This window comes from Strix uralensis, chromosome 4, assembly GCF_047716275.1.
Source record: "Strix uralensis isolate ZFMK-TIS-50842 chromosome 4, bStrUra1, whole genome shotgun sequence".
Classification (NCBI taxonomy): Eukaryota; Metazoa; Chordata; class Aves; order Strigiformes; family Strigidae; genus Strix; species Strix uralensis.
Genome location: NC_133975.1, coordinates 83904436 through 83932413, shown reverse-complemented (window position 1 = coordinate 83932413; position 27978 = coordinate 83904436). Strand labels below are relative to the sequence as shown.

General features: G+C 42.3%; 1 protein-coding gene across 4 annotated transcripts; it reads right to left on the bottom strand.

The window, feature by feature from the left end:
• Nucleotides 1–744: 744 nt before the first annotated feature.
• On the bottom strand, nucleotides 745–26568 carry ABCG2 (ATP binding cassette subfamily G member 2 (JR blood group)). Of its 4 annotated transcripts, none has more exons than XM_074867502.1 (16): nucleotides 26297–26568; nucleotides 19817–20029; nucleotides 17904–17963; nucleotides 17309–17423; nucleotides 15492–15644; nucleotides 14930–15087; nucleotides 14015–14166; nucleotides 13446–13550; nucleotides 11698–11945; nucleotides 9207–9289; nucleotides 8044–8133; nucleotides 7308–7432; nucleotides 5997–6151; nucleotides 4990–5079; nucleotides 4197–4294; nucleotides 745–2834 (listed from the first exon to the last, which is right to left on the bottom strand). In XM_074867502.1, exons 2-16 carry the CDS (start codon nucleotides 20020–20022, stop codon nucleotides 2684–2686), a joined length of 1989 nt encoding a protein of 662 aa, XP_074723603.1. In that variant the 5' UTR covers nucleotides 20023–20029; nucleotides 26297–26568; the 3' UTR covers nucleotides 745–2683. The 4 variants fall into 4 exon arrangements, 3 of the variants coding, with proteins under 3 accessions (XP_074723603.1, XP_074723602.1, XP_074723604.1); XM_074867501.1 differs by having other exon boundaries at nucleotides 11698–11948; nucleotides 26297–26566; XM_074867503.1 differs by lacking the exon at nucleotides 8044–8133 and having other exon boundaries at nucleotides 11698–11948; nucleotides 26297–26566.
• Between the last annotated feature and the right edge of the window lie 1410 nt (nucleotides 26569–27978).

Genomic DNA, 27978 nt, shown 5'->3' with positions numbered 1-27978 from the left:
TAACTACATACGGAAATATTAATGATCGAGCAAGTTCTTTACTTTCCTCAGTTTTTCAGGATGTTGAGAATCTCTTTGTGTGTGTGTTGCTCTATTTGCACGTGTTTGTAGCCACATGTGTTTTTCCCTAAAATTCAGTTCTAGGTCAACACCTTTCCGTACAAGATCCCCTTCTAGCTAAACTGGAAATTGAAAATTTAACTTAGTGTGTGTTGTTATGTCTGTGAATCTGTAGTTTTATCTGTATTACACTATTTCATCTTCTACTTTTCTGTTCATTTGCTGGATGCTTGTGTAGTTGTGACAAACCTGAATGAAAAAGGGGTATGAAACATAGATCTGTTAAAATACCAACTATTTTTTGACAACATCAAATGCTACTCTGCAATTCTGAGGCAGATGTTGTGGAAAGTAACGGTGGCTTCTGCAGAAAACCCACATCTGACTACAGAAAATAGACTTGTGGGAAAGCTGTGTCAGTGCTGGGTTCCAACAACGGGCCACTGCCATGGAGCTGCTTCGGTGTCACAGCTGAGGGCTACAACAAAAACCTGTGAGAAGTAGGAGTTGTTAACTTCACTCAGAGCAGGAACCTCCTGCAAGGACGTATTTTTGTCAAGATGATAAAACTTAACCCGCAGTTATCTCTGGGATGCTGTTCTACAGCAGTTTGTTTCCTCTGGGGCAGTTCAATTGTGAATTAATAGTGTTTGATTAAAATGTTATTCCACAGGACCGGTGTCATTTGTCTCAAAACTCAGTGAAATATTTTAGAGCACAGCTACAGATTACTATTGTAGTGTTCCATGATACTCATTGCAAGGCTTGCAAAGGGAGGCTGGAGAACAACGGAGGTTTTTTCCTGTTCTCCTTCACTCTTGCTGCTCCAGGTCACAGAATCACAGAATCATCTAGGTTGGAAAGGACCTTGAAGATCATCTAGTCCAACTGTTAAATGGTCTGCACAACTGCTTCCAAACCAAGTACTTCTTACAGAAAAGGGGAGCATGCACTCATACTGTGTTTCCAGTTCTGTCGCTCTGCCTTGAATAATTTTTGAAACAGATGTAAAACTGCAACCATCCTGGAAGGAGCAGTGTAAGAGAAATAAGGTTGAGAAAGTTTCTTGAAACTATGGCTGAGGAAAAAGATTAAAAGTACTTAAGTACAGGGAGGAGAAGGCAGAAGGAACTCAGCTATGTATGTGTGACCGCAGCTAGTCCTAGCGTAACTAAGGCAGTCGCTGACTTCAGCAGGAGCTGAGCTCACTGATGTTTGCACAGGGAGAAAACATGCCGGAAAACTGGCAGAAGGATGCCACGCTTCACTGGGGGGTAACTTATTTTAATGCACTGTAATTTAAATGCAATGCTAATAAATTTAGAGATAGAAAAGTGTAACAATAATTTGTATGGTGGTTGAGTTTATGCTTTGTATTAGCACGAGAGCTGGCCCAGTTAAAATCAGTTGATATAAAAACTAACAAAAGCCAGACAGCACGAAGAAATTTCACACACATGTCACTGTGTGTGACCCCTACAAACTAGGGCAAACATTGCAGAAGCAATGCATACAAGGAGAAAGCTGGGTCAGCTACAAGGTAGAGGATAAGCCATGCATGTGGATTTTTTCCTGGAAGAGGGCAGGTACACTGGTGGAGTGCTACAGATTGGCAAGTGTTCCCTTATAACGTCACTGCACTGCACCTCCTAAATCAACTCGAGGAGGGGTGACAGTGAAAATTAAGCATCTGGTCTTTAAAACAGAGCAAACTATTGGATGAAATAATAATGAGCGATAAGGGAAGTTGGAAGCGTTGCTGCGTGTGTAGCAAGTGGAAGGAGACAAACTACCCTTGCTGTGTGTGGCCAGAGGAAAAGCTGGCCTGCCAGGAAAGGCTTCCTGCCACCTACGGGCTCTTGCAGGTGTGGTACCATCCTGATTAGCTGTACATGTGAAATGGGTCACCGTAAAAAAGACTAAGAACTCCTGACAGCAGCAATAACGGCACAGTGAAGATGACTTGCAGTTATGCAGAGAAAATGCAGATTTCGGCATGAGGATTACGCAAACTGGCAGAGTAAGAAAGTACACGGCCGCCTTTATTTAACAAAGTGTTTCTACCGCTCAAGCTTAGTAAGAAGAAACTTCATGGCATCAATCAAGTACACTCTAGCGCAGTAATATTCCCAAATAGAAACAGGCATGAGACATGCACTGGGATGGAGAGGATTGTTTTGTCGCTGTCTCACCCAGGCTGTGACCACGTTAGCACTCAAGACTGCACTTGATGGTGTCCTGATAAGCAGCACTTTGGACTGAATTACTGGCAAGTGAATCTAGGTGCTAATTAAAGTATGGAACCATTATTTTTTTCAGGTTAAGCCGTTAAAAATTAGTTTCACTGTTTAAGAAATCCAAAGCTAGAACGTGCAGAAAGACTGAATAGTCTCTTGAAGTAACGAATAATTGTGTAATTTTTATGGCGGAGAACTGAGGCATGTTAGACATTTCAGCAAAACGCATTAATACTAAGTATTTAATATACAAGGATGGCATTCACATTGTTGACTTGTGTAATCACAAAAGTAAAAAGGAAGGTGTCTTAAAAAAGAATCAAGTCAGTTGCACAGTCAGTTTATCAAAGTACTGAACAGTGGGAATTGCTTTTTTCATTCTGGTTTTAGGAGAACTTCTTCATGAAGTGCAGTTTCAGGTATGCAATGATAAGGAATATCACAGTTGTGCAGGCGAGGGCCAGGTGGTTCTGCCACAGGCCCCAGCTACTCGCATCAATGCCTTGATTTTTTAGATATTCATCTCCAGTACACCACCTGCAGATAAATACACACACATTTATAAACTTAGCCAGTTTGAAGTATCTAGGAAGATCCCTAAAAGTTTTAGTGTGATTTGATGCCTACAGTAGGCCAAGCAAACACTAGCTATATGTTACTATTTTATTTTCTATTTGTAAATTTGGTTTTCTTGTAGCTCCAATCAGTTTCCTGCAGGAAGCTGAAATGGGTTTTGTGAGGCTGTATAATTGTAGTGTGTGTGTATGTGTTTCAGTAAATGCAGTTTAAAGACAAGTGAGAAACATAACACCAGACATTTCTAGTAAGTACTAAATATGACAATAAACAAAATGTTCTCTGCCCGCAGAATGCAAAAACCCAGTCAAAACTTCATTTTCTGTAAAAAACCTCACAGATTCTGCTGGTCATCAGCGAGTATCTCACAGACTAATGCTGTAGGACTTTGTAAGTTACTGGTGGTGGGGTTCATTTTAATGTACTGTGGTCGTGCAATTCCTCCCCTCCTCCTGGGCCACTCGGTGATTACTGTGATTCTAACCCCCTCCTGGGCCACATACCAGCCTGAGAACATAAGCACTGATGATGACAGTAAACCAGAGTTTCCTAGCTTCTGCTGTCCCTATCAATTGAGAACACCAGCAGAACTGACACCCATCAAGTTCTTGTGCAACTGGTGGAAGACACCAGAATGCCTCATTGTTTCAGCTGGGTCAGAGTGAAAATTACCTGATGGAAGTTAATTATCTTGAACCCTATAAACAGTGACCCCAGGTGAGATCCTTGGAACTCTCCTGGAATGTAGCAGGCCTGTGACCACCATCTCCCCAGCTGGGATGCTTCTCAGGTATTAACTCTTCAAGGTACCATCTGCCGTTAGAGCTGATGGGAGGCCAGGGCCAAGTCAACCCAACCCACTCGAGTCTCAATTATTGCCCATTGAGGAATGCTGATGCATTGTGAGTATTTACTCTAAACTCGAGAAGAGGGAAATTTTAGCTTTAAGCTAGCTTCTCTTTCACCCACTCTCGCTGCTTACCAGTGTTTTTGGGTATACACAGTTATTTTCACGAGTGTGGGCACATCCTGATTCCACTGGATCCAAATATTTTTTTCTGTCTGTGTGTTTGTACGTCTTGTTTGTGAATGCACATGTATATATGTATCGATTTAAGGTACCATATAGTAGGTTAGTGTGAATCTTGTCTTTGAATCTGTAGTTAAGTTGCTATTTTAGTTATAACATATTTTACTGAATTATCTTGTAAATCTTTAAATTGGTTAATGATTAAGTGCTGCTAGACATGAATAAATCTTGATTTGCTGCTAAATCATTACCATGTTAATACTTTCATCCACGACATATACCGAAATACTTACGGCTGCCTTATCTGTCGATAGTTATCGTTGCTGATTAAATTTGTTTTGTTACTGCTGCTGCAAAAGTTCAGACCAGTCAATTCATTGATTTGTAAAGCCTTTTAAAATAAAAGGAACAAAGACAACAGAAATTAGTAGGTAAAGGAATGAAACACTAACAAGATGAGATAGAATTAAATTCAAATGTAATCTAAAAGCATGATGGTATCACTATTTATTATGTTGGCCAAATCCCCATTTTTTAACTGAGCAGCATGATTCTTTTTCTTTTAAGAGAGGAATGCATGTGGTCTACACCCTGTAATGCACCTGCATCACCAGGCTTTAACACCTCCCCCAGGCTAGACTATTTCTGCACAGGCATATTAAAGCCCAAATTTCTATGCAAAATGTCACCCTGGTTTAAATTATCAAAAATTAGGTGAAAAGTTTTAGATTGGCAAATTTTTGTTTGACTGATGGAAAAGAGACGAGCTGGGTTTTAGGGATTACATTGTTCTTTACTCTGTATTCGTTTTGTCCAGCATTCCAGTGCAAGTAGTTGTTAGTGTCTCTCTCACATGAGGTGTTTCCAAGTTACAGAAATTAGATCTTCTAAACATTAGTGCATGCTGGTTCATGAGAAGCCTTTCTTGTTTCAAGATGCTGCACTAAGTTCTGAGGTGGCTGTATTTAATTAGCTGACCTTTTGCTCAGTAGCTCATAAAGTTTGGAGTTTTCTTTATCATGAGTAAAGACATTCCTTTCTAGCAAATCTTTTGCAAGTCTGTGCGCAGGAAAATACAGCACTTACTGTCATTCCGTATCGAGGGATGCTGAAGTATTTGAGCCAGGACAGCCAAGACATGATGCTTGTGAGATTGACCAGCAACCCAGAGAAAATCTAGAGGCAAGGATTACAAAAAACCCCAACAACACCACCACCAAATTATAAATTACATGCTGTTACCATGTGTTCTTCTCTAGCTCTTGACTCCGCTTCTTTAAAAACAAGTGGTGAGGCATTTCTAGAGGAAGAAACTCTTCCAGCGGAAGAAGAGGGGAGAGGGAATAATTTCTGTTACCCAGCTTTGGGCCATAACCCCATGTGGTCCCTCTCCTGAAATGAGTAAGAGGGAATGCTTTCATCCATGGATTAAACCCGGATGCTTCCTGTCTGTGGATCCCACATGGGTTCACATGAACTGCCTGCTGTTACTCAGGCATGTGGAGCTGCTGGAGGTGTGTACTCGGTTTTGCTCATGTGCCCCGAGTCTGAGGCAGTGTGGTTTTTGGCCGTTGGCTCAGTGCTGCCTCATTGTTTATGGTGCCTGCCTTCTAACTGCGGCTGTTTGTGTGTTGTCCAGTCCTAACGTGCCCAACGGTTGGCTCTGCAGCTGAGGAGGACAACTACAGGAATGGGCTCAGAGGGCAGGAGGCTGCATGTCCTCCCTCAGCCAGCCAAATCTGTCTTCAGCAAAGCGAAAGGAGAGTGAATGAAATGTGGCTCTTTTTTACTGGCTGCTTTCCAGGCAGTATGCTGGCTGCCAGAGCCACAGAGAAGAGGGCAGAGGAACCACGCTCCCTCCTCCTCACGCCTGGATCCCCGGACCCCTGGTTCTGGTTAGTTAAAAGGATGAATCAGAATATTTGATCCCACAGTATCAGAATATTCAAATCAGACAAATCAGGATATTCAGCATGCTCAACCCCACAGTCTTTTTGCAGAATTCAGCTGAACTCTGTGCTGGTAGGATTTCTAGATTTCAGCATTTTTAGGATTTCAGGATTCAGTCTAGAAAACTGAATAATGCTACTCACAATCATAAAAACAAATGTGATAGTCATGAGCAGGTTTGCTACAGCGACCACGCTCTGTCCTGCTGCAATGGCTAGTGCCATAGAAGTGGCTGTGTAGGACACCATCATAAGGGTAAACATCATTGTAAAGAAGGCTTCTACTGTTGGTTTCAAACCTTAAAGATCAGAACGAGAAGGGTTTCAGTATGAGCCTGCCAAAAGTTCTACCGTAACGTGAACACTATCCTGACTTATGTAGTGTATCCTGCCTACAGAACACCTTTTGTCTAACAGCATAGGCTACATCACTGAGACCCAGGATTGCAGTGGAGCTTGTGACAGCCCATATATGTGTATGCCCTCTCCACAGAGGACAGGACGAATAAGTAGTACGCCTGTAACTGCAGTAACACTGGAGACAGCAGAACAGGTAGAAGTTACAGTACTGTACTCCACAGAGCCCAAGGTGAAGGCTTCACTGCGGCTTCAAGTTGTCTATCAAAGGAGAAGTTTCTCGTGCACTTCCACGAGCAGCAGTTGTACAGCATTTCACCTGTTCCCAGCAGAGAGCTCTCCTAAGGGACCTAGTGGCCTTTGGGTGGCTATGGATTTGGTAGCAAGGTCTATCTCACTCCAGTTTCACAGTCTGAGCATCTCATACTGATGCGGCCTTGTTTCCTATTCCTTAGGGAAAAACCTCAGACCAAAGCAAAATGTGATTATTTTTAAATTTTGCTTATACTTTCAAGCTTTTGGGACATCCCAAAAGGATGTCATGACCTGAAACTTTACCCTAGGAAAATTGTCTGCTTGGGACATGTTTTGAGGATGATGTTTGAAGTTGTTCTAGGGTTGTAAATGTTGGTGCCAGCAATTTTCAAAGTCTGCTCACTAACCAGAAGACATTTCACCAAAAAGAACAAGCTGATATTAATTCACACAATATTAAGTTCTTAAAACAAAAATTTTTCTTTGATAGGTGTTCTCACAAGGATGGAAGGAGTATCTTGTAAAAGTCACCAGAAGCCAAGACGGCCATAAACGAAGAGAAATAAATCAAACCTATGTAGTAATGGTTATGGCACGCTTCCTTCTAGGGACAGTGGAGATACGACATGCCACAGATTCTGACATGAATGCTTAAATCTTTGAAAGTGTGTCTTTTCTGTGATCCACATGGTATGCTAGAAGCAAGTGCAGTAACTGCTGCCATGCTGATGTAGTGCTTTAGCCTATATAAATATATATGTATACATGCACATATATAAAATGTGAGGGCCTTGTTGATTTATTGACGGGGGTTGTAATGAGACTGTAGGAGACCATACTTGCCTAACATGAAGTAAATTATACAGGTGAAGATGATGCTTGGTATAGTCCTCATGGGTATTAAATCAGCCATTAGCTTTGAGATGAAATATGCAGATGTTCTGTAGTACCCACTGATATATTCATGTCTGGAACACAGAGATATACAGCATATTACAAATTTAATCACTAAAACCCAGTAAGATTATTTTCACTTGGAGACAAATTAATTCTAGTACTAACTGGAAGAAAAGAGTTCTTCATGTTTAGGCTGTGATGCAAATGTCCAGCAAGCCACACACTATATAATGGTGGCATTTTCATATGTAAACGAATATGGATTCTTGTGCACATAATTTTTAGTAAATATATGTGTCGTGTCATCAAAACAGAGAGGGTAAAGCTTAAATAATTTCCCTTTTCTGTGCAGTGTATTCTGCATAGCTTTAAAGAATCCAGTTAGATAGTATTTACTGTCCTCACTAGCAAGTCACAAACATGTTAATCAATACCTAAATTGAGTATTCAGGGGTTTTTCCTACATATGTTAATAATTTTAAACTCTGAACTGTTTGCAATCATAAGTACCATTTTGGGGATTTGCAGACAACTCACAGCCTAAAAGAGTCCATTTGCAATGAGCACTAACAGTGAAATAATTTGAAAACTGTGCCCTAGGTGTGACAATTAGCTGCAGCTGGGCAAACAAACAAACCCTCTAACAGTAGTCCCTGATAACCTTTTTATATGTTTTACTTACATAAATATCTTTTTTTCCACCACAAAGAGTTCAATAGCTGAGATGCTGCTGAAACACTGGTTGGTGGTCAGAAAGAACATTGCACCCACTCTACAAAAAGGGAAACAGCAAGCTGATATTAAAAATGTGATGTAAATGTAGTGTTTCCACTACAGCATACGTAAATCCAGGTGTAATGCCTGGAGCTCGGCAGTATGTGATGTTCCCATCCTGAATTCCATGGGAAAAGGCTTGGCTACAAGTCTGAGTCTGTAGCAAGCCCGGAGCAGACGTGGTACAGGCAGTATTTGTTATTCACATGCAAGGGTAGTATGTGCTCTGATGCAGTCAAAGGATAGGAAATGAACTGATTTTCCTTGTTTTTCTTTTTATGGAATTTCCTGACACATTAAAAATTCTCAGTCTGAGGCATTTGTCTGATGCAAATGGTGAAGAACTGAATAAGCAATGTGAGAAGTTGTTTTCACCTCTGCCACTAGAATTCAAGGCTTTGCTTTCACACTTTCATATCCAGTTTAAAACTGGGCCATTTTTAAGTGAATGCTATGGAGTGTTTCAAGACTAAGAACCCAAAGCTTTTTAGTTGCAAACCCAATTGTCAGGTCATGTACACACAGCTGTCAAAATGATACACAGACCAGAATAATTTTAAAATCTAGCTTTAGGTGCACCTTCTGACTTACTGCTGGTAAACTCGAGTGTGTCTATAAAAGCAGTTGCAAGATCAAAGCTTTAGTTACCCAGATTTATGTAGCCAGGTCTGCATATTTTAATCTTTAATCTTTTTATCTTGGGGAAGTCTTTGTAGAAAAGTTGTTAAAATGCTGCCATGCTGAATTACGCCTTTTTAATATGATGTCTGCTGTTCAGCGTTTTCAGCAACCTGACTGGCACTGAAAAATGTCATCCTACAGCAGTAGCGTTACTGACTTCATTTGGACTGCTTGTCCAGGTCACAGCAAGGCAGGGCAGAACTGCATCCCCCTCTCAGTTCTGCAGGGACCCTCCTAGAGGCAGAAGGACATCCTCACTTCAAAGTCACTAACGTAGGCTCTCATAAAGATCTTGAGGGTTTCCTTCTCAGCCTCCAAGCTGTTCATCATCCTAGTGCAGTGATGGAGCTTTATCAAATTTTTGGATATTCATTACCTAAATGGACTAACCTGTTCTGGAGTCCAGCGGAGTCCTCTTTAAGTCCAAAGAAAATGGCACCTACAACCAGTCCCAGGAAAGCAGTAACACACAGCTAAATGTAAAAAGGAAAAGAAGAGGCAAAGTATTATTCTCATTGCTTTCAAAGTAATTTTTTTGAAATATGTAGCGGGTGAGTGTAGATTGACAGGAAGCATCTTCAGAAAGGAGAAAAGCATCCAAGCTAGGAAAGGAGTCAATGAGGCGGTTAGCAACCTGCAGCACAGCAGTACTTTGAGCCTTGCTTCGAGAAGGTATCCTTCAAAGAGGTATTGGTGAGACCTCGGCGAGCTTCCCTGTGCTGCCTGCCCTCCCTCACGCACACAAAGCACTGCGACGGCAAGAAAGGAGGGACAGCACAGGAGCTTCTCTGGGGTGGTGCTGGCATTCTGCAGCTGTATCACAGCTTTTCCCTGACCTCCTGCTGGGCCAGGTCTATAACCTGAGGGAACTGCTCTGGGAGTGCTGGGAGGGTGCTAGCACCAGCGATGGGAGGACGATGATAGCAGGGGCTTGTTGGGGCAGGTTAGAAAGAGGGAATAACACCCTTCCCCAGAGGAACCCCAGCATCACGGGCACCTCAGCCAAGCTCCTCTCCCCTACTGCTGTTTCAGCCATTCTTGGATGTCACAATTAAGGTAATCGGTGATGCACTGCAACATTGCTCCTTTCTCCCTACTGATACTCTCCACCATTCATCCTCCTGGGGACAGTCGGTGACTCCCCATCTGCTGTCAGTGACAAGGGTAACTTCAGTTCTAGGGCTGACCGTGGCTCTTCAGTGCGGTGCTGCTGCAGGGGTTTCTCTGGAGCCACCTCAATACTATTTTGAGTTTGGCAACCAATTACCAAAAGCAGTCTTTCCTGACTGCAGGGTTGGGGATGACAGTTTATTTTCATGCTCCACAGTGTGTAATTTCTGGGCTCTATCACACATCTTATTCACGGGATCGTTTTTAACGTGAGCAAGATACTACAATCAGGCTATAGGTGTCCTGATATTTGCAGTCTGTAACACAACTTAAATAGCAAAGATATCACCTGTCTTAAGGATATAATTCAAAAGACTGAAGTGTGTACATCACAATTTTTTAGTGCTAAATGCAAATGACAAAAGTCTCAGCAAAACTGATGGTATCAGGCAGTTCTGTCATTTTTAAATGTAAGCAATGCGTGAATTGTAATACCATAAACCCCTTGATCCTTGGTACCCTATGGCTAAGATCCTGCCGAAAGGAGCAAATGTCAGGGATAATTCAGCTCCTAAGCCAATTGCAGTGGAAAGCAGGGATCACATCAAGACCAATTTGGAGCAGATTAACGAGAAAAGGCTTAATGAGCCGTGTACCTCTGAAAGAATGCTTGTAAAATCCATCCCTAATGAGGGTGAGGAGATAGAAAAGATTGTGAGAAACAAGTCAGGACCATTAACCTTGGGGTATTAGGAGATCCTTGAGAGTCTAATTCTTGTCACAAGGTCAAGCTTTTACAAAGCAATTATTAAGGATCTCCATAGTATCAACATACAGACACACACACATACTCAAAGCCTTTTAACCTTGGGGATTCTGGACTCATTTCCCCTCCACACTGACCATTTGTTCGCTCATTACATAAACCATAATGAAGATAATTTATACCCCTGGCTCAGGCCCAGTTCTTCTATTGACTCCTCTAGAATTGCTGAGAATTGCAGTGGGAGTTTTGCTGGTGCTGGGACTGCAGAGTTTGGCTCATGAATTAGGCATTGCTGAGGATTAGTCATTCTGCAGAGGCCAGCCAGGCATTCTTTATTTTTGAAGGTAATGTGCAGCTTTGAAGAAATCAACACTTTCTGAAAAAGCAACACTAACAGAGCCAGTCATGTAGAACATCTTCCCTGGCAGGTGTTAGACTTTACTGTAGTCTTCATCACATCTTCCCCAGAAGACATCATCGCCATTATGAACAGTCAAATGACCAAAAGACACACACATTATGAGACACTGAAAACATTTTTACACTTGAGCCAACTGCCAGCACTTCATTGTGTGATGAAGTTTAATTAAGTACGCAAGTATAGTATGTTAACTTTCCCTGGTGACAGGGCCACCACCCCATAGTGCCACACCTGGACAATTAAGAGTCAAGTCTGACGAATGTTCTTGAGCAATTGTGTGAAACTACTTGGGAGATAATCTGCCCCTGTCTGGAGGCAGCAGAATGTGCTGCTGGAAAAGATCTTGCCTCCCGAAGTCTTTCAGTAGTCCAAAATTAATTACTGAACAGTCCCCTCACACTGCTCATTTGGGAGCATTCAGGACACCTTCTAGAGAATCACATTTCCAGACCTTGAACACTCTTTTTTCAGATTCTTCTTGCAGTCAAAATATCAAGGAGGAAAACCATCCCAATGACTTATCTAATGCATGAGTGGAATAAATTCAATGTATACCACAAAAGGATAGATATAAATAGTGTTACCTGAGCTATGGAAGCCTGAGGGTTTCCTACCAGATTTTTAAATGTGCGTTTGGACACCCATTTCAGCTGATGAAGGAAGGAATTAGCATATGTGATTTGTCGGAAAGCTGCTTTTGTTTTCTTTTTATTTCCCAAAGAAATATTCTCTAATGCTGCTTTTGTTTCTTGGTAGTAGGCAGAGTTGGAGTATTTTTCTGCTAACTTCTCAGCCAAGGTTTTATCATATTCAGTGCGTTCTTCAGTGCTCTCTGCTAAAAAGGTTAAAAAAAAAAAAATTGTTTCTGTAAGAGATGGGAAGATTGTTTAGTAGTCAAGCCAGGAGAGTTATGTTGGGGTGGGAGAGTTACTAACGAACCAGAAGAATTAATTTGCGTGTTTAGTTCCAGTGATTCATTGCACTCAGTCTCACAGCATGCAATTCAGAAGAGTTTGGTCATAAGACCAAACCTCTGTGTTTGTCTGTATAACCTGTCCTACAGGCAGCAGCTGCACAGCAGACTGCCTAGGTAAACCCTTATCTGCTAATGAAGTTTCAAACTGGCAGCAATCTGACTTTTAATCAAAATGTGATTTCCGCCCCCCCTCCGGGTTTCTGTAAGTAATCCATCTCGTGGATCTGAGGAGATAATCCTACACCTCCTGGACTTTCAGATCCAGGTAATCCTGCACATGTCTACTTCAAACTTTTGAGTCTGTCATAAAGAAATTTCAGCTGGAGTTCCTTTTTTTCTCAACTGTAGTCCAGCATGTGCTTCTCCAATGGCAAATACAAAAACAGTGTGTTGTCAGCTATAATATTAATCAGACCCTGAACACAGTCAGCACTTTTGTAAAACACTGGTTGCTTCTTTCATAAAGATATAGTGAAACTGCGTGTTTGGACACATAGCACGTTCATTATTTCATTTCTCTTTTCATTCGTGTGAAAAAAGAGTGTGCTATTAATGAGTAGCCACAGACAGGATGAAAAAGCATGCTACTGAACGTAGGTGAGATTTGATTGGTTAGTTTTGGGGATAATTTCTGCCTTACCACAACTTCAGGGAAGCACCAGGAGACCACTGGTCCCCTACCTCTACCCCCTCTTCCCACCCTACTCAGGGGAAGGAAAACAGTAATTTCATAACAGATAAACCATTCCATTGGGTAAAAAAGACAAGTCATAACTGCATCCAATTATGTCCCTAACTGGACCAATTGCCCTGCTTTATCGTCTCTGCTTCTGCAGAGGTTTGCCTTGAAGATGAAAGAATCTCTTTCTCTGTGTTGAGAGGTAACTAACCAGTTTCTTATATTCGCAGGCATTACGTCAGCACAGGAAAATATTCTTTCACCTTTAACATCTTGTAATTTGAGTGTGACACAAAAGTATACAGGTCAGTTTATGAAGAAATGAATAACAATGATAAATTACTAAATACCTATTTATGAGAGGCAAACTATTCTTGCATAGACAGGAATATTTTATATAGTAGGGATGTATGTGAATTTGGCACTTATTTCAGGTTATGCTAATCATTTTCCACATACAAACAAAAAACATTTAGGAACAGTGTGATGGGTTTTTTCTCCTTTAAAGCAATATGGATCAGCAGTACTTAATACTCTCATGCATACAAATAACTGTACACTTGTACAACATGGTTATTGGTTGTTTTGACACCTGTAAGTGATTTTTCTTTGTTGTACTGAACACCTTCTGGCAAAATACATGTTACGATTATTTTGTGCAGCTCTGGGTTTCATACCTGTGTTAGTTTCATCGGTCTTGCTCACTGCCACCGCAGTGGAGTCTCCGTTAATGATGTCCAGGAAAAAGTCGGCAGGGTTGTTGTAGGGCTCACACTCGTAGCCTGCGGTGACAGCATTACAAGCCCTAAGTGGTGGTTGTGGGACGGCAGAAGGCTGTGCGTGGCTGTGAGGGACACAGCCACACCATCATACATTTTGAGCAGCCTGCACCGTAAGCACTGCAGGCTTCACAAGGTCTGTGCTGACCCCAGAGGTAAATGGCACTGCCACGCAGCTCTGCCAGTGCAAGCAAGGTGACAACTGGCAATGTGCCCTTCTCAACCCTAGCCTGGGCTTTATCTAATTAAGATGCACCCAGGAACAGTTGATTAGAGGTCAGCCCTATCATCCAAACCCACATATAGGTCAAGAGGTGAAAAACCAAGAGAAATGCTTAGCCTGTTAAAGTCCCGGGCTTGCTAATACACACTACGTCCAGTTCTGATCAATCACTATCGACACGTTATTCAAGTTGGTGCAAACTCAGGGTGTTGCTGCAGTTGGCCCTGCTGTGGGTTGTGCTCACCGATGGACTGGAAGTACTCGATGGCATGCTGAGCGGGCCCATGGTACAGCACTCTCCCCGCGGCTAGCAGCGTCAGATTGTCAAACAGTCGGAATATGGAGTAGCGAGGCTGGTGGATGGAGAAGATTATTGTTTTTCCTTGTTTTGCCATCCTGAATGTGAAGAATGACAGAGATAATAGCTTTTCAAGTCAATTCGGCATTTAGATAAGAGAATATGCAAGTTCAGTTAAGCCTTGGTTAAATTTGATTAACTTGGTGTGCCAGAGAGGGGAGGAGGAAGGAAAAAAAAAAGAAAAAAAAAAATTTAGGTCATATTTATAGCATCTGTGTGAGAAAAGAAAGTTCCCTCTCGCTAGGAATGTTGTTGGAGGGGAAGGCGCTGGGAAGATTTTGCTGCAAACAGAAAGCTCTGGAAAGAGGCGTTTGGGTCCTCGTTGCTTATACTAAATGCAAAATGATGTAAAATTTGCAAATAGAGAGTGTGTTGTGCTGGTTTTCCCAAAGATAGGCCTGAGATTTTGGGATGGGAAAACAGCCAGCTGTGTTCTAACTACAGTACATATTAAAACTGATCACCTTACTAGACTGTACAACAGGTGGTTTTATCACTTTTCTGGCCCAGACAGACATGAAAATAAATGAAGCTGTCCGTGACAGCTATCACAGACAAACTGCAGTCCCGGCAGGTACATGCTTTGTGCAAGGTGCTTTGTGTACTGCTATGAGCAGCTGATTTGGAGTGAGAGAATTCATACAGCCTTTTTGCTACCCCCTTTGCATCTTTGGCTCAGTGGTAAACAACTACATGTCTTATTTCCCTGTTTGCTCATGCCAACTGTAATTTAAGTCAAATAAAACTGAAATGTATCAGAGTTGAGTGGTGAAAACAGGAAGCTGTTCCCAAGGCCATCACCTTTTCAATAGCAGTAGGACAGCATTAGCAGTGCTGGCATCGAGTCCTGTAGTTGGCTCATCCAAAAACAAGATGGCAGGATCCGTGATTAGCTCCATCCCAATATTGGTCCTTTTCCGCTCTCCTCCGGACACCCCACGAGTGAACTGGGTGCCAACCTGCCACAAAACAAGAAACGTGTCTTGTTTGGCCTGATAACTAATACTGAGTGAACAGCATCCTATCGACATGGCAGCATTTGGGAAGAGTTGTAAGACATTTTGATCCTACTCTCAGATACAGATGTAGATGTAACCTCACACATAGGCCATTTCTTAATGTTAGTATTACTTGAGGTGTTCTCTATTTCTCCACCCACTGACTACCTTTCCCCTTCCCACAATGTAATAGTATATGGCAGTATCAGTGCAGAGTCTGTACAGAAATGTTATTAATAATTGTATTACTGAGACAGTCTAATTTTACTTTTTTTTTTTTTATGTGCCATGCTGCTCCATTTGGTTAATTAAATAAATCACTTAATATTTGTTCATGATTTAAGCACCATATTTATATGCCTTACCTTGGAATCTGCCACTTTGCTCAAACCCAGTTCCTTGATGATCTGATTTACTCGTTCATTTTTTTCCTGTTCCTTCACTGACTTTGGCAAACGGAGTGCTGCTGAGAACTTCAAATTTTCTCTTACGGTCAGGGTTCCCATCACCACATCATCCTTCATTAAAAAAAAAAAAAAAAAAGAGTAGCTACTTGGTGGTTGCTTAGCAATTTCTATTTTTCCCTCTGAGAACTGCATCTGCCTGTGTTTTATGTTTTCCTTGCATGCAGAGGGGCAGTAGCAACTGCCAGAACATGCAGTAAGGTGTATCTTCAATGCCGTGTCAGAGCAGAAAGTTGATTTCATGCACGTAATTATATTTGCCTTTATTCATAAGGCAACACAATACAGGAACATCCTCCATCATGCATGATATCAAAATGCATAAACAGTAACATATTCCAAACTATCCTCCAAGTATTCTTACTTTATTCAGGTTTTTGGAGGTATTGAGTGACATAGGGAAGGGCTAAAGGGACCTAAGGAGCAGCTACAGCTCAGGTTGCTATCACTGTGCACTTGTTTCACGCAGCCTCAGCCCACTGCAGGTAAGAGCAGGGAAAAGAGAAGGAAGGAAAAGAGAGAGAGCTTGGGTCCATGTGGGGTAGGGGGAAGGTTTTCCAAGCTCATTTCAGCAAAGGAGGGTAGATTTTTAAGATACTAGCTGCTTGTCTCTTGCAAAAGGAATCTGTCAGATGTAGGAAGTTCAGACAGTTCTGTGTGGTTTGAGAGACCACTTTTCTGTAACATGCTGACCGTACTTTTCTAAGGGGTTTTCATAGATGCACCTCTTCAGGTCTTGTTAAAGTGCAAAGCATGCTGATGCGCATGGGTAGTGGGGAGGGGAAAGAAAAGAAGGAAAAGGAAAAGGAAAAGGAAAAGGAAAAGGAAAAGGAAAAGGAAAAGGAAAAGGAAAAGGAAAAGGAAAAGGAAAAGGAAAAGGAAAAGGAAAAGGAAAAGGAAAAGGAAAAGGAAAAGGAAAAGGAAAAGGAAAAGGAAAAGGAAAAGGAAAAGGAAAGGAAAGGAAAGGAAAGGAAAGGAAAGGAAAGGAAAGGAAAGGAAAGGAAAGGAAAGGAAAGGAAAGGAAAGGAAAGGAAAGGAAAGGAAAGGAAAGGAAAGGAAAGGAAAGGAAAGGAAAGGAAAGGAAAGGAAAGGAAAGGAAAGGAAAGGAAAGGGAGAAGAGAAGAGAAGAGAAGAGAAGAGAAGAGAAGAGAAGAGAAGAGAAGAGAAGAGAAGAGAAGAGAAGAGAAGAGAAGAGAAGAGAAGAGAAGAGAAGAGAAGAGAAGAGAAGAGAAGAGAAGAGAAGAGAAGAGAAGAGAAGAGAAGAGAAGAGAAGAGAAGAGAAAAGAGAAGAAAAGAAAAGGTTTTCCTTCTTTTGTCCTTCACATGTGTTTCTCCCCAGCCCACCCTGGGAAGACAAAGGTTTTCTCAGAACAGGACTTAGTGACATTGTCCCTGGACAAGCAGAGATACAATCTGTATATTACCAGATAGCACCAAACTTGGAAAATACCCCATATGTACTGGTAGCCTATGGCTGTTCCCCCAAATGGAGAACAAGGAGGGATCCAAAGCATCCACTCCCGCTGCCTGTAGAACATTAAGGAAAGAGACTCAAATACAAAGCAGAGCCTCTTTCCCAGGGTGGATGTGTGGAGAGTTACTACTGCACCAGACTCAATTCCTGGATCAAGGCAAGGTACTTGCAACGCTGCAGCAAATTCTTAAAACTGCAGTCAGAAGTGGACAATAAAATCCGTACAGTGATAAAAATTACTTACCTGTACTACATATCCAGAGGTACATTTGAAGTTGGCAGGCTGAGGAGCTCCATTGATCAAAATGTCACCGTAAAGCCCATGGGGATCCTTTCTTGCGGCCAAAATGTCGAGTAGACTAGGAGAAAAGTTGGTTACTTTGTCAGATGAGCATGCAGGAGGTAAGCTCTCTGAACCACAAACCCAGTTCATGGAACGAACAGCGACATAAAAGCATTCCACATTAAACACTTGCTATTTAGAAAATCCCCAGCACCTTTCACGGGCTGAGTTTCTTTTGTCCCGGTTTCCCAAGGAAATGAGATCTGTGCAATTTCATAGTGCACTTGTGTCCATTTGTTCAATAATATGAGCTTAACCTAGAAAGATATGTAAAGACTGTGTATCAGGAAAGTGTGGACAAAAATTGAATTACATCTTTGTCATGTAAGCTGATTGCCTTTTTTGAATTCAGGTATTTCTCAGAAACCAGTGAGATTTGCATAGACCTAAATGAAAACAAAATCTTTCCCTGAAAGTATTGTCCATTACTGCTAAATATGTGCAGGTTCATTTTCTCCTTGGTGTAATTTCTGAGCAGGGAAAAGGGGCCACTTACGAAGATTTACCACTGCCAGTGGGTCCCAAAATTGCATTCAGTCCTGGTCTCATGATGCCACTGCAAGACAAAACAGATAGGTTTTGCAAAATAGATAGTGTATTTTTATCTCTCTTACTGTTTCATCTGGTAGGCTAGTGCAAATTATCTGTAGAACTACCTTCTGCATCCCATTAATTTTTGAATTAATGAAGCTGCCTGATCACAAATATTTATGATCAGTCAAACTCCACCTTAATTTTTATTCCTAATTGAAGAAGAACTAATCATATAATGAAGACAACAGAGAAACTGGAGTAAAATGTAGCAAAACCTGTATGCATGCTTTTCCCCCATGGATCTCTAGAAGTGAAGAACACACTTTCTTTAACCACACTCAGTTCTAAAGGTATTATTCTCTTAGCAGAGAGAATAATGGTCCCCATAGACAGAACATACCAGGGATTTGTCTGTACTTAGAGAAAGTTGATAGTTTCTCTGTCTCTGATTTTAAGCCACATGAAACTCAAAAGGTTTTTAAGTATTTGGGGGAAAGACTCTGTAGAAATGATACAGTATACAGAAATACTGCTGCCTTTTTGCTGGAGCACATGAAGGCATAGCTGCTATTTTTCCTGACTAGCCTCTAAAATCTTTACTCAAAAAGCTTTGGTGTACACAAGAATCTCACTGCACATACAAATGCCTGTCTGTATGTTATGATACCAGGTTTATTTTGGTACTGGTTAGCAATCCAGGTATCAAGGAACTGAGCACCTGGCTGTGTGTCTGACCCAGCACAGTTGTTCTTAGGGTCTAATGACATGCATCCTAGGAGGCTTGGTTTTGCTCTTCCTGATGCACATCTGTTCCCTGCAATTTCTTATTGCAGAAATTTATGGTTCCACAGATTAAGAAGCATGCACATTATATGTTATGTTATATTATAAGTGATTTTAACACAAAAAACCAATATATAGCAGAACAAATGCAGATGTGGCATTTTCTAAAAGGGAAAAGTGTGTTAAATACTGGTCTTTTACAATGATGCACAAGGGGGACCTTCTGCTCACATCACTGCGAATGACCAATGTCAGTCAATTGAGTTACCATAACGTACGGCTCTTGAGGAGAGTGCAAAAGATTTTAAGAGCTCACATTTAGGAGGTGTGGAAATTGCATGGGCAAAAAGCAGGACAGACAGAGCTACAGAAAAGGGTGAATATTTATGGTAGAAATTGGAGTTAGGGTGCTGAAAGTCATGGGTGACTTAGAATGGCATGTTGTATTAGTACTTGCCACTTAGCTTATCTACTGAACTGTGAATGGGCAACCTTATACATAGATTATTGAACAAAGGCCGTAACGATGTGATTCCTCTACTGCATAGTGCTCAGTGTTGAAAAAACAAAAAAAAACAAAAAAAAAAAAAAAAGAGAAAACTTTACATTTTTTCAAAGTTAATCTAACCCTCATTTATATTACTGTCTTAAACATTTTAAGTTAAAACCCCAAAATTAACCTTCCCAAAGGCCACCTTAGGGATGGAGATGCAAGCATCGAGGACAAGCTGTTGGTATCTCAGTTAAACACACTTGCCACGTAGCATAAAACGACCACAGCCAGCTCATGTGTCTCGGTGCTGATAGCAGTCAGGAGGGCTGTCCCTCCCTGGGGCCAGGGGAAATGGTGCCCAGTAGCATGAACTCTCTGTTGTACAGGCTCAGCTCTAATGACTGAGGACCACTAGTGCTTAGTAGAAAGATTCAGCACAGTTGATAGCAAACATGAAGCAACCATACATACATGCAATTTTTCTAAATCTTGATCAAATTCTGTATATTGTCCTTAATGGCTCAGTGACATGAGTGGACTCAACTGTCTGGACAGAAATAAAACATGCATATACTCTAAAAAGATGTTTAAATACGTACTTGACATCTCTCAAAACTTCTTTATCGGCTGTTTTTTGACAACACAAGAATCCAGTCTTCATCTTCACATGGTAGCAGATGTTGTGGAAAGTTAGTACGCTTCCTCCCCTGCCAGCTAAGTCTGGTGAGGACTGCTTCCTGCTGGGAATGCCATTTGTATTCGAGTCTGACATCTGAATACTTAGGTGTGGCTGGCCTTCTGCCATTTTTCCTCTATAAATGAAAAAAAACAGGAAGGGGGCAGATTTGATTAGGTATGGAGACGAAAGACATGTCTGTCGGGTCCAGTGTTCAGCACTGGACCTACTGCGGACCTTGAAGATGTTCACCTAGGTCTGTCTCTCTCAGGTTGGGTCTTGTGGGCTCAGGCTTTGAGATGACACAGAGCTGATGGGGAACTGGGTCTGCCATGTTGTTTCCCACCACATCCGGTGTTAGGGAGATAGAATAGTCTCCCTCCACCCTGATGGTCTGTGGTGGTGGGTTGACCTTGGCTGTCCACCAGATGCTCACCCTCCGAGGTGAGTCTCTGCTCCTGTGCGTGAAGCACCTCCTCCCCCTCCTTCCTTGCTGGCCTTCGTATCTGCACCAACATTTGTCCCACATTTTCTCACTCCTCTCTCACAGCTGCTGCACATCTTTTACCCTTTCTTAAATAGGTTTTCAGAGAGGTGCTACCAGCATTGCTGACACAGAATCATCTCGGCTGGAAAAGCCCTTGAAGCTCCTCCAGTCCAACCATTAACCTCACACTGACCATTCCCAACTCCACCAGATCCCTCAGCGCTGGGTCAACCCGACTCTTCAACCCCTCCAGGGATGGGGACTCCACCCCTGCCCTGGGCAGCCCATTCCAACGCCCAACAACCCCTTCTGCAAAGAAATACTCCCTAAGAGCCAGTCTAACCCTGCCCTGGTGCAGCTTGAGGCCATTCCCTCTTGTCCTGGCACTTGTTCCTTGGGTCAAGAGACTCATCCCCAGCTCTCTGCACCCTCCTTTCAGGGAGTTGTAGAGGGCAATGAGGTGTCCCCTCAGCCTCCTCTTCTCCAGACTAAACCCCCCCTGGTTCCCTCAGCCGCTCCCCATCAGACCTGTGCTCCAGACCCTGCACCAGTTCCGTTGCCCTTCTCTGGACACCCTCGAGTCATTCAATGGCCTTTTTGTAGTCAGGGGCCCAAAACTGAACACAGTAATTGAGGTGCGGCATGCTCAGCTTTGGCCAGCGGCAGGTCCGCTGGTGCCAGCTGGAGGTGGCTGTGTTCATCACAGGGCAGCCCCAGGTCTGTTCTCACAGAGGACCCCCCAGCAGACCCCCCCTGAGCAGCACCAGGCCACAGACACAACTGCATCTGTTCTCCCAGTACAAGGAATTAGGTACCTCTCACAGTGGGCACTAGCATGACATTATGCTCTTTCTGGAGGGCTGCCCCTGTTTTGTTTATGTCTGTACATAACTGCACGCTTGTTGGAAACCACAGGTCCAACTGGTGACTCACCAAAAGAGCGGCTCAAAATTATTGAGATCCAAAAGGACCTCACCTTCTGACTGTCCAGTTCATCAGACCTCTTTCTAGTTTTGAATGTGCTTAGAGTTTGCCCTTTTAAAGGGGTGGTTCAAAAGTAAAGATACTCCTCCTACCTCTAGTGCTCCTGCACAATCGTAACAAAGTCTAAAAACTGTTGGTTGATTTTTTTTAGTCAAAATGATTTTGTCAAGGGTATAAGAACATGGAAACTGACACCACTGCCAAGTAATGCTCTTCCTTGGATTTGCTTTGCATGTAAAAACTAGAAGGTAGTTGTGGAATAATTAAAGTTATCTCACCTCCCTTTTCAGCCAGGCTCCTGCCACCTGCACCATGGGGGCAACCCCAGCTGTCCCTTGTGCATGCAGACCTTTGTCCCCTTTGTGCTTCCTAAGTGGCACAAGGTTGTTTAGGTGGGAGGCAGGACTGCCCCCTCTTTATATATCATGTTGACTCATCAGAGTCTAATTACTTTAATTGTCACTAGGGGAAATGCTAGTAATGCAGTAGTTCATGGGCACTGAGGGGGGAGATGAGCAGCTAGGAGCTCTGGGATGATCAGTCCTGTACCTTAGCATAGTTATACTGGTTGCAGCAAAAAGGTGGCAAATTATGAGACCGTTTCAGGCACGCTGAATGAATTTGAGAGCAGTTAATAAAATGAGCCTTGCAAAAAAACCCCATTTAATTTAATGCAGTCATACGGTCACATAAAAAACCCAAGCCCTTATCTTGTCAGTTTGCTAAGGTTGCTTGACAGACAGCTGAACTCTCCTTTGTGTCTATGAGCGCAGTGAAACCGCTGGAAGACCTACTTTCAACAACAGGCCTATCTGCCTGTAAAGGCTGGGTCATCTGTGCTATCCCAAATCTAGCCCAAGGTTGCCTCTTCTGATAAAACTGCAGTCTTCTGTGCTGGTGAAAACATAAGATCTTAATGTTTTAGTAAGCAGTAATCTTGGCCCAGTTTTCCTACAATGAAAATAGACTCTGTTCCAAATATAACTATAATGGAACTATCTTTAATTTAAGATAAAATGGATTTTGAGTAAGCTGAACATCAATTATATGAGCAACATTTAAAGTCTGAAGGCCTTTTATTGATAAACTGCCTACACTTGTCTCTACTTGTGCCAGAGAAGACTTATCTTACCTGCAGGAGAGCAGCTAATTTTATAAGTCTATTTGTATAGTAGTTTCTGGGCTAATCTGTCTGGACATCAATCACTGCTGTTTGAAAGGATGCTTTGGTAAGGTAGAGGTGGGCATTCAGAACTGCAATGGGAACTTTTCACTTGAAGTGTCACCATACGCTGAGCAGATGTTTGCTAGCATGCTGAGCAGGGTACCAAATACCCAACCGCAGAGTCAACACCACAGAGAGACATTACAAAATCCCTTGAATAACCAGCAGCATGACATGAGTGCAGAATTCTTCAGAGGACAACATGACTCTGACCTTGATATATCACTGCATCTATAAGGTATCTAGATCAGTATTTTGCTTGATCAGATTTTTTTTCTCAGCTCAATGTTGCAGTGTTACTGATGTAATGTTATGAGCAACTGGGAAGAGTGAGGTGGAGTCTGACCTCAGGCATTATCAGCAGAATAGTTAAATTCTTCTTAGTTTCATTTGGGTTTGTTGGGGTTTTTTTTGCAAAAAACAGCATAAAAACCTAACTGTGAACTTGCACTGAAATTTCAGAAACGGTCTTCAGAAAACAAACTTTCCATTTAGGAATGCAAGAGATTCGATCTTCCAGACTGAATTTGACTGGCAGACAATAAGCACAGGATCAGAAACTATTTTCATAAATATAGGATCACACTACTTTCATAGAGTTGTTCTTAAGAACAGACAGTACACTGAAGTTACATTTACTTTACCAACTGAGTTTTGATTAGATTGTACACATCTTTGCAAAGAAGCCAGATAAATAAATCAGCTACAAGAATAATTAGACATATCCATGGCAGACAGTCCCTCAATGGCCTCCAATTCAGGAAGGCCTGAGCCCACTGACTGCCCAAATCTGCCAGAGAAAAATAGTGGGTTTTGGTATTGTCCCTTGCAAAGGCACTGGTTACTGGCAGCTATGAGTAGAGGCTGGACCTCCAGTCTAGCGGGACCTCTGGTGTAAATCAGCATGGCCCTTCATAGCTGCAGTGTGCTTGTGCTTCTTGCAGGGACAGGCTGGGATGCTGTAAGTGTAAGACATGGATCTGTGGGTGTGCTGTTCCTCCTGATGGCTGCCCCTTCAGGAAAAGGTGTATTAGTGGGCATATGCCATTTATAAAAGTAAAAAAATTCTATTATTTCAGATATTAGGTTAATACTGAAAATAGCATTTTACACTTTCAGAGCTACTAGAATTTATCGCAAAAGAAATTGCAGAATAGGCATTCACTTAAAACTTGAACAGCTATTTATCAGTTGTTCTATGAACTCTGCGTTAGCTGTCTCTCTTCCCAAAGGAGCATAACTGTTTCAAGGACTCCATCACAGCAGCTCCCTGGGAGCACAAAATGACAAGTTCTGGACATGCTGGTGTGAAGGGGCTGTGGGAAGGCCCATAACATAGCTTCTCCCTCCAACACGAGTTTGGGGCAGCCGTGGCTCTGCCTGGGTGACTCATGGAAACCTCCGAGAGTGGTGATTTGGATCTCAGCTAACAGTCTGCTGAGAGAATATGAACTGCTAACAGTGGAAATAACACCCTGTATGCTACAGTTAGGCTTCTGATTTGCTTTTCTTTTTTGGAGGCCTTTTTTTCACTGTTTTTCATTTTTTTTACTTGCAGTGAAATAAAGAGTTTGGTATTTTACAAACCAACCTTTCAATTTCTGATCTAGCAATAAACTCTACCATAGCAATACAGGGGCATGATCCTTTACAGCTAATACAATTGTCAGCTGTTTGCAGCTGCTCCTTATCCTAAAAAAATGGATTTTTTAAAATATTGCTTTAGGCCTTGTTTAAAAAATTACTTATTTCATTCATGTGACATACAGCCATGAAACTTTTTAAGTCAGAGCATGTGCAGGACAAAGAAACAACCATGATGAATGTTAATCAAATCAATTTCTATGCAAACTACAATTATTTAAATGAAGTTTTCTGGAATTCATTGCCAATGGCTTACAAATATCTACTTGAGATCAGAAATGAGCAGGAGATTCAATGAGAATATGTACTGACTGATGTATTCAGAAACGTTCATTAATATGATAAAGTGTCTCAAATCATCATCATATCAACTCTGGGTATAATACATTATTTTTGCCTTAGCTAAATATAAAGTTTATGAACTCTTTGGGAATTTTAGAAACTTAATTTGTTTTCCCAAATCTTTCTAAAATATTTTATTGCCACTGATTTCAGCATCAATTTCTGTTCAAGCCTAACAGAAAAACCTTTTCTTCAGAGATATTTAGTCTTAGAAAATTTTGTCAGGAGGCAAAGTACTGGATCTTGAGATTTAACCTTTTATTAAATGCAAAATGAAACTACTTTCTTAAAAGCTACCATGAAATATCTTTGCCCACCGTTTTGATGCACAGAAAATGAAACTCTTGGGACGGTCACTTTCCTGTGTATTCCTCAGAGACTTGTAAAGTACAAAGTCACACTTTCCCTACATACACAGGGGTGCTAAACAAAACCACAAAACAACAAAATGTGCTACAAAGTTCCATTGATTTAAACCGACTTGAACTACAGCAACACCATACCTGGGGTCTTCAAGCAATTTCAGTAAACCTATTTGTATGTCTTAAGAGATATTTGCTCTATAAAAAGCTAAGCAACAGTCATTCCTGCCAGTCTTCCTGCAAAGCTTTTAACACCAGAGGCATTTGCAGTACAAATAGAAAAAACAATACTATAGGAGTGGTAGTAAAATTTTGAATGGCAAAATTCAGAAGTGCATTTTAATTGATTTTTTTAAAATCCAGGCAGCTATTCAAAGTATTTTATCTCTATAAAGAATAAGCATTGAAATTACTTAAGGAGGAAGAGTTAGATAGAAGCAGCTTTCAGAAGAATTTTCTAAAGGAAGCTGGCTCAAACTCTTTAAAAAAAATTGCCTATTTTCTTTTTTTCTGAATACTTGAACCTGCCAGAGAAACCACAATTAACTGAGCTATTATTTTTCTTATTTTTGATGTGTACGAAGTTCAGCCTTGCGACTTGCAAGCTGAAACAGTACCGTATGTACTACAAATGTGCATATCAGACTTTGGATATAAATACATTCACAGACATAAGTAAACCTTTTTTTTTTTTTTTTTCCCTCTTTAGTCACATGTGTTTACAGGGGTGTAGACTGGCCAGAGAAGGGATGTGGGCATGCAAAAAGGGCAGCACAGCCTAGCACTGTCAGCCCAGGGCCGTGCAGCCCTCTTTCTCAGGAACATGCATAGGAAATTAAAACCATTTGAGTAAATAAGGATAATGAGATTCAGGCAATCTGTAAGTTAATTGCCAACCGCTTTACTAGGGATTTGTAACCTACCTTCTGTGAAAAGAGCCCTGTGTGTTAATTGGAGACCAAGCCAACAGCGCTCTGTGTGTGCCGGCATTTGTAGGCATGGTAGCTGCAGTGCATTAACATGCATGGGCAAACTCCAAGTACGGTAGTTTCTGCAAAATATTCTAACTTTTTGACTTTTTACTGGTTTTACTTTAAGCCTCGAAGCTTTCGTCCCCCATTTATAAAACATATTTTCATTAATTTATTTCCAAATTTCTAAATAAAGTCCCTTGAAAAGCTGGGAAAAGGTAGGCAAGCGTTTCCCTGTGTTTTCCTTGGCTGTTGGAGGAAAACAGCTGCTGAATTTAATTCCTTAGCAATGGCAGAGTAAGCAATTCATGGATGAGGAAGCAAGCCACTACACCGAATTAAATCTATCTCAATAAAAGGGCTGAGCTACTGCTACCAACTCACTTACCAGCAGCAGGTCTGACTCGGTGCTGCAGGGCTGCTGAGGAGGTGGCAGAGAGGGTGGAAGGGAAGCAGGAGCCAGGAAAGAGAAGAGCGTGGTGTGGAGGAACACAGCCCCGACGGCTCGCTCAGCTCACCGGGCAGGGCAGTCCCACCCGTGTCATCACGTCTGCTGCAAAACAGCGGTGAGCTGGGAGCCGGGTGCCCCGCGCTCAGACACCCGGGGGAGTCTCCACCCTCTCTCTGTGCGCAGGAGAAGCCAGAGGGCTTCGTGGGGAGGGCAGGGCCAGGACAAGCCACAACTTTCTCTTTTTTTTTTTTTTGAGCTGAACAAGTCGTAAGCGAGCTGCAGCACAGCACCTCGTCGGGAGCCGCCCCAAACCAACCGCTTTGGTAGTGGTGACATCTGGGTGAAGTATAGCATCTCCACCTGCCAGAAGCTCGCAGCGATGGCCAAGTCTGGCAGAGCTGGTAGGGTGTGGTGAATGCCAGCGTGGCATGTTGGACGAGGCACAGCTGGTTGTGAAGCCTTCTGCCCCAGTGGCCTGCAGACGGGTACTACCTTGGTATGCATTTCTTCAGTTCAAAATACCTGCAGTAACGCAAAGGCTGTACTGAGTCCATCAGAGCGGGTTTTCACAGGGCAATATGTGGGCATGTAATTGATGCTGTGGAGAGAAACAAAGCTGAGGCAGCCTTTGTTATATGTGGTGGGGGCACTGGTCCTTGGCACATGCTGTCCCCCTGGCTGGGCCCACTGGACAGCACAGGCCACAGGTGCGGCACCGGCAACGGGCACATTGCTTTGCCCATTTTCTCCCTGGCACAGTTCTGCTTGCCAGGACAGCTGTAGCTTCTGAGTCCAGTAACCCCAAAGGTGAGGTTGGCCAGGCTCTGGGGGATGCTGAAGGAACTCCTTCAGTTCAGCTGGGCTGTCTCAGACTCGGCCAGCACTTTGACAAGACCACAAGCCCATGTGGTTGCAATCATTCTCCTTGGTAGAGGGATGCAGAAGAGCACACATTGCAGATGGTTTCCAGTTAAAAGGATGAGCTTTATGCTCTCATTTTCCTAGCAAGACTCATAACTAACTAGTAAAGACTAAGGCTGCCTATAAGAGCTGTCTAGGTTAGAACATCACAAGGCCAGCTTTTTTTAGCTGGCTGTAACCTGGGATGGGTAAGTATCTCATCGTTCAGGAATCATGCTCCTGGGATCTTGTAACTCTGTACTGTATTTATACAAGACTTACAAGCATCCTAGCAGCTAGTGAAGACCACTGCATAGTCCCAGTAGCATTTGAGAAGGTGCACATATGACCAAATAGATGCAAAAATACTGTTATCACATTCAGGGAGCCTATCTGCAGTCTGGCCCAGAAACCTCAGCAGATTGTTCATAGTATCAGATCTGGGCTATTCCCAGGGAAGTCAGGAAAAACCTGAGTGTTTGCGCAGGATGCAGTCAGAGGCGGCTATAGCTCTCAGCACGACTGGCACTCATGCTGAAACAAAACAAAACAAATAACAAAAAAAAAAAAAGGAGGTGAAAAACTCTAGTTGTTTTGTTCTCACAGATATTTGCACTACTGTTAAAACCCAGTATGATTTTTCTTTCAGTTGTGGGCAAAGGTATCCTTGAGATCCCTTCTGAGTGGGTCAATACACAGTTGTTCCTGTCTTCGGACAT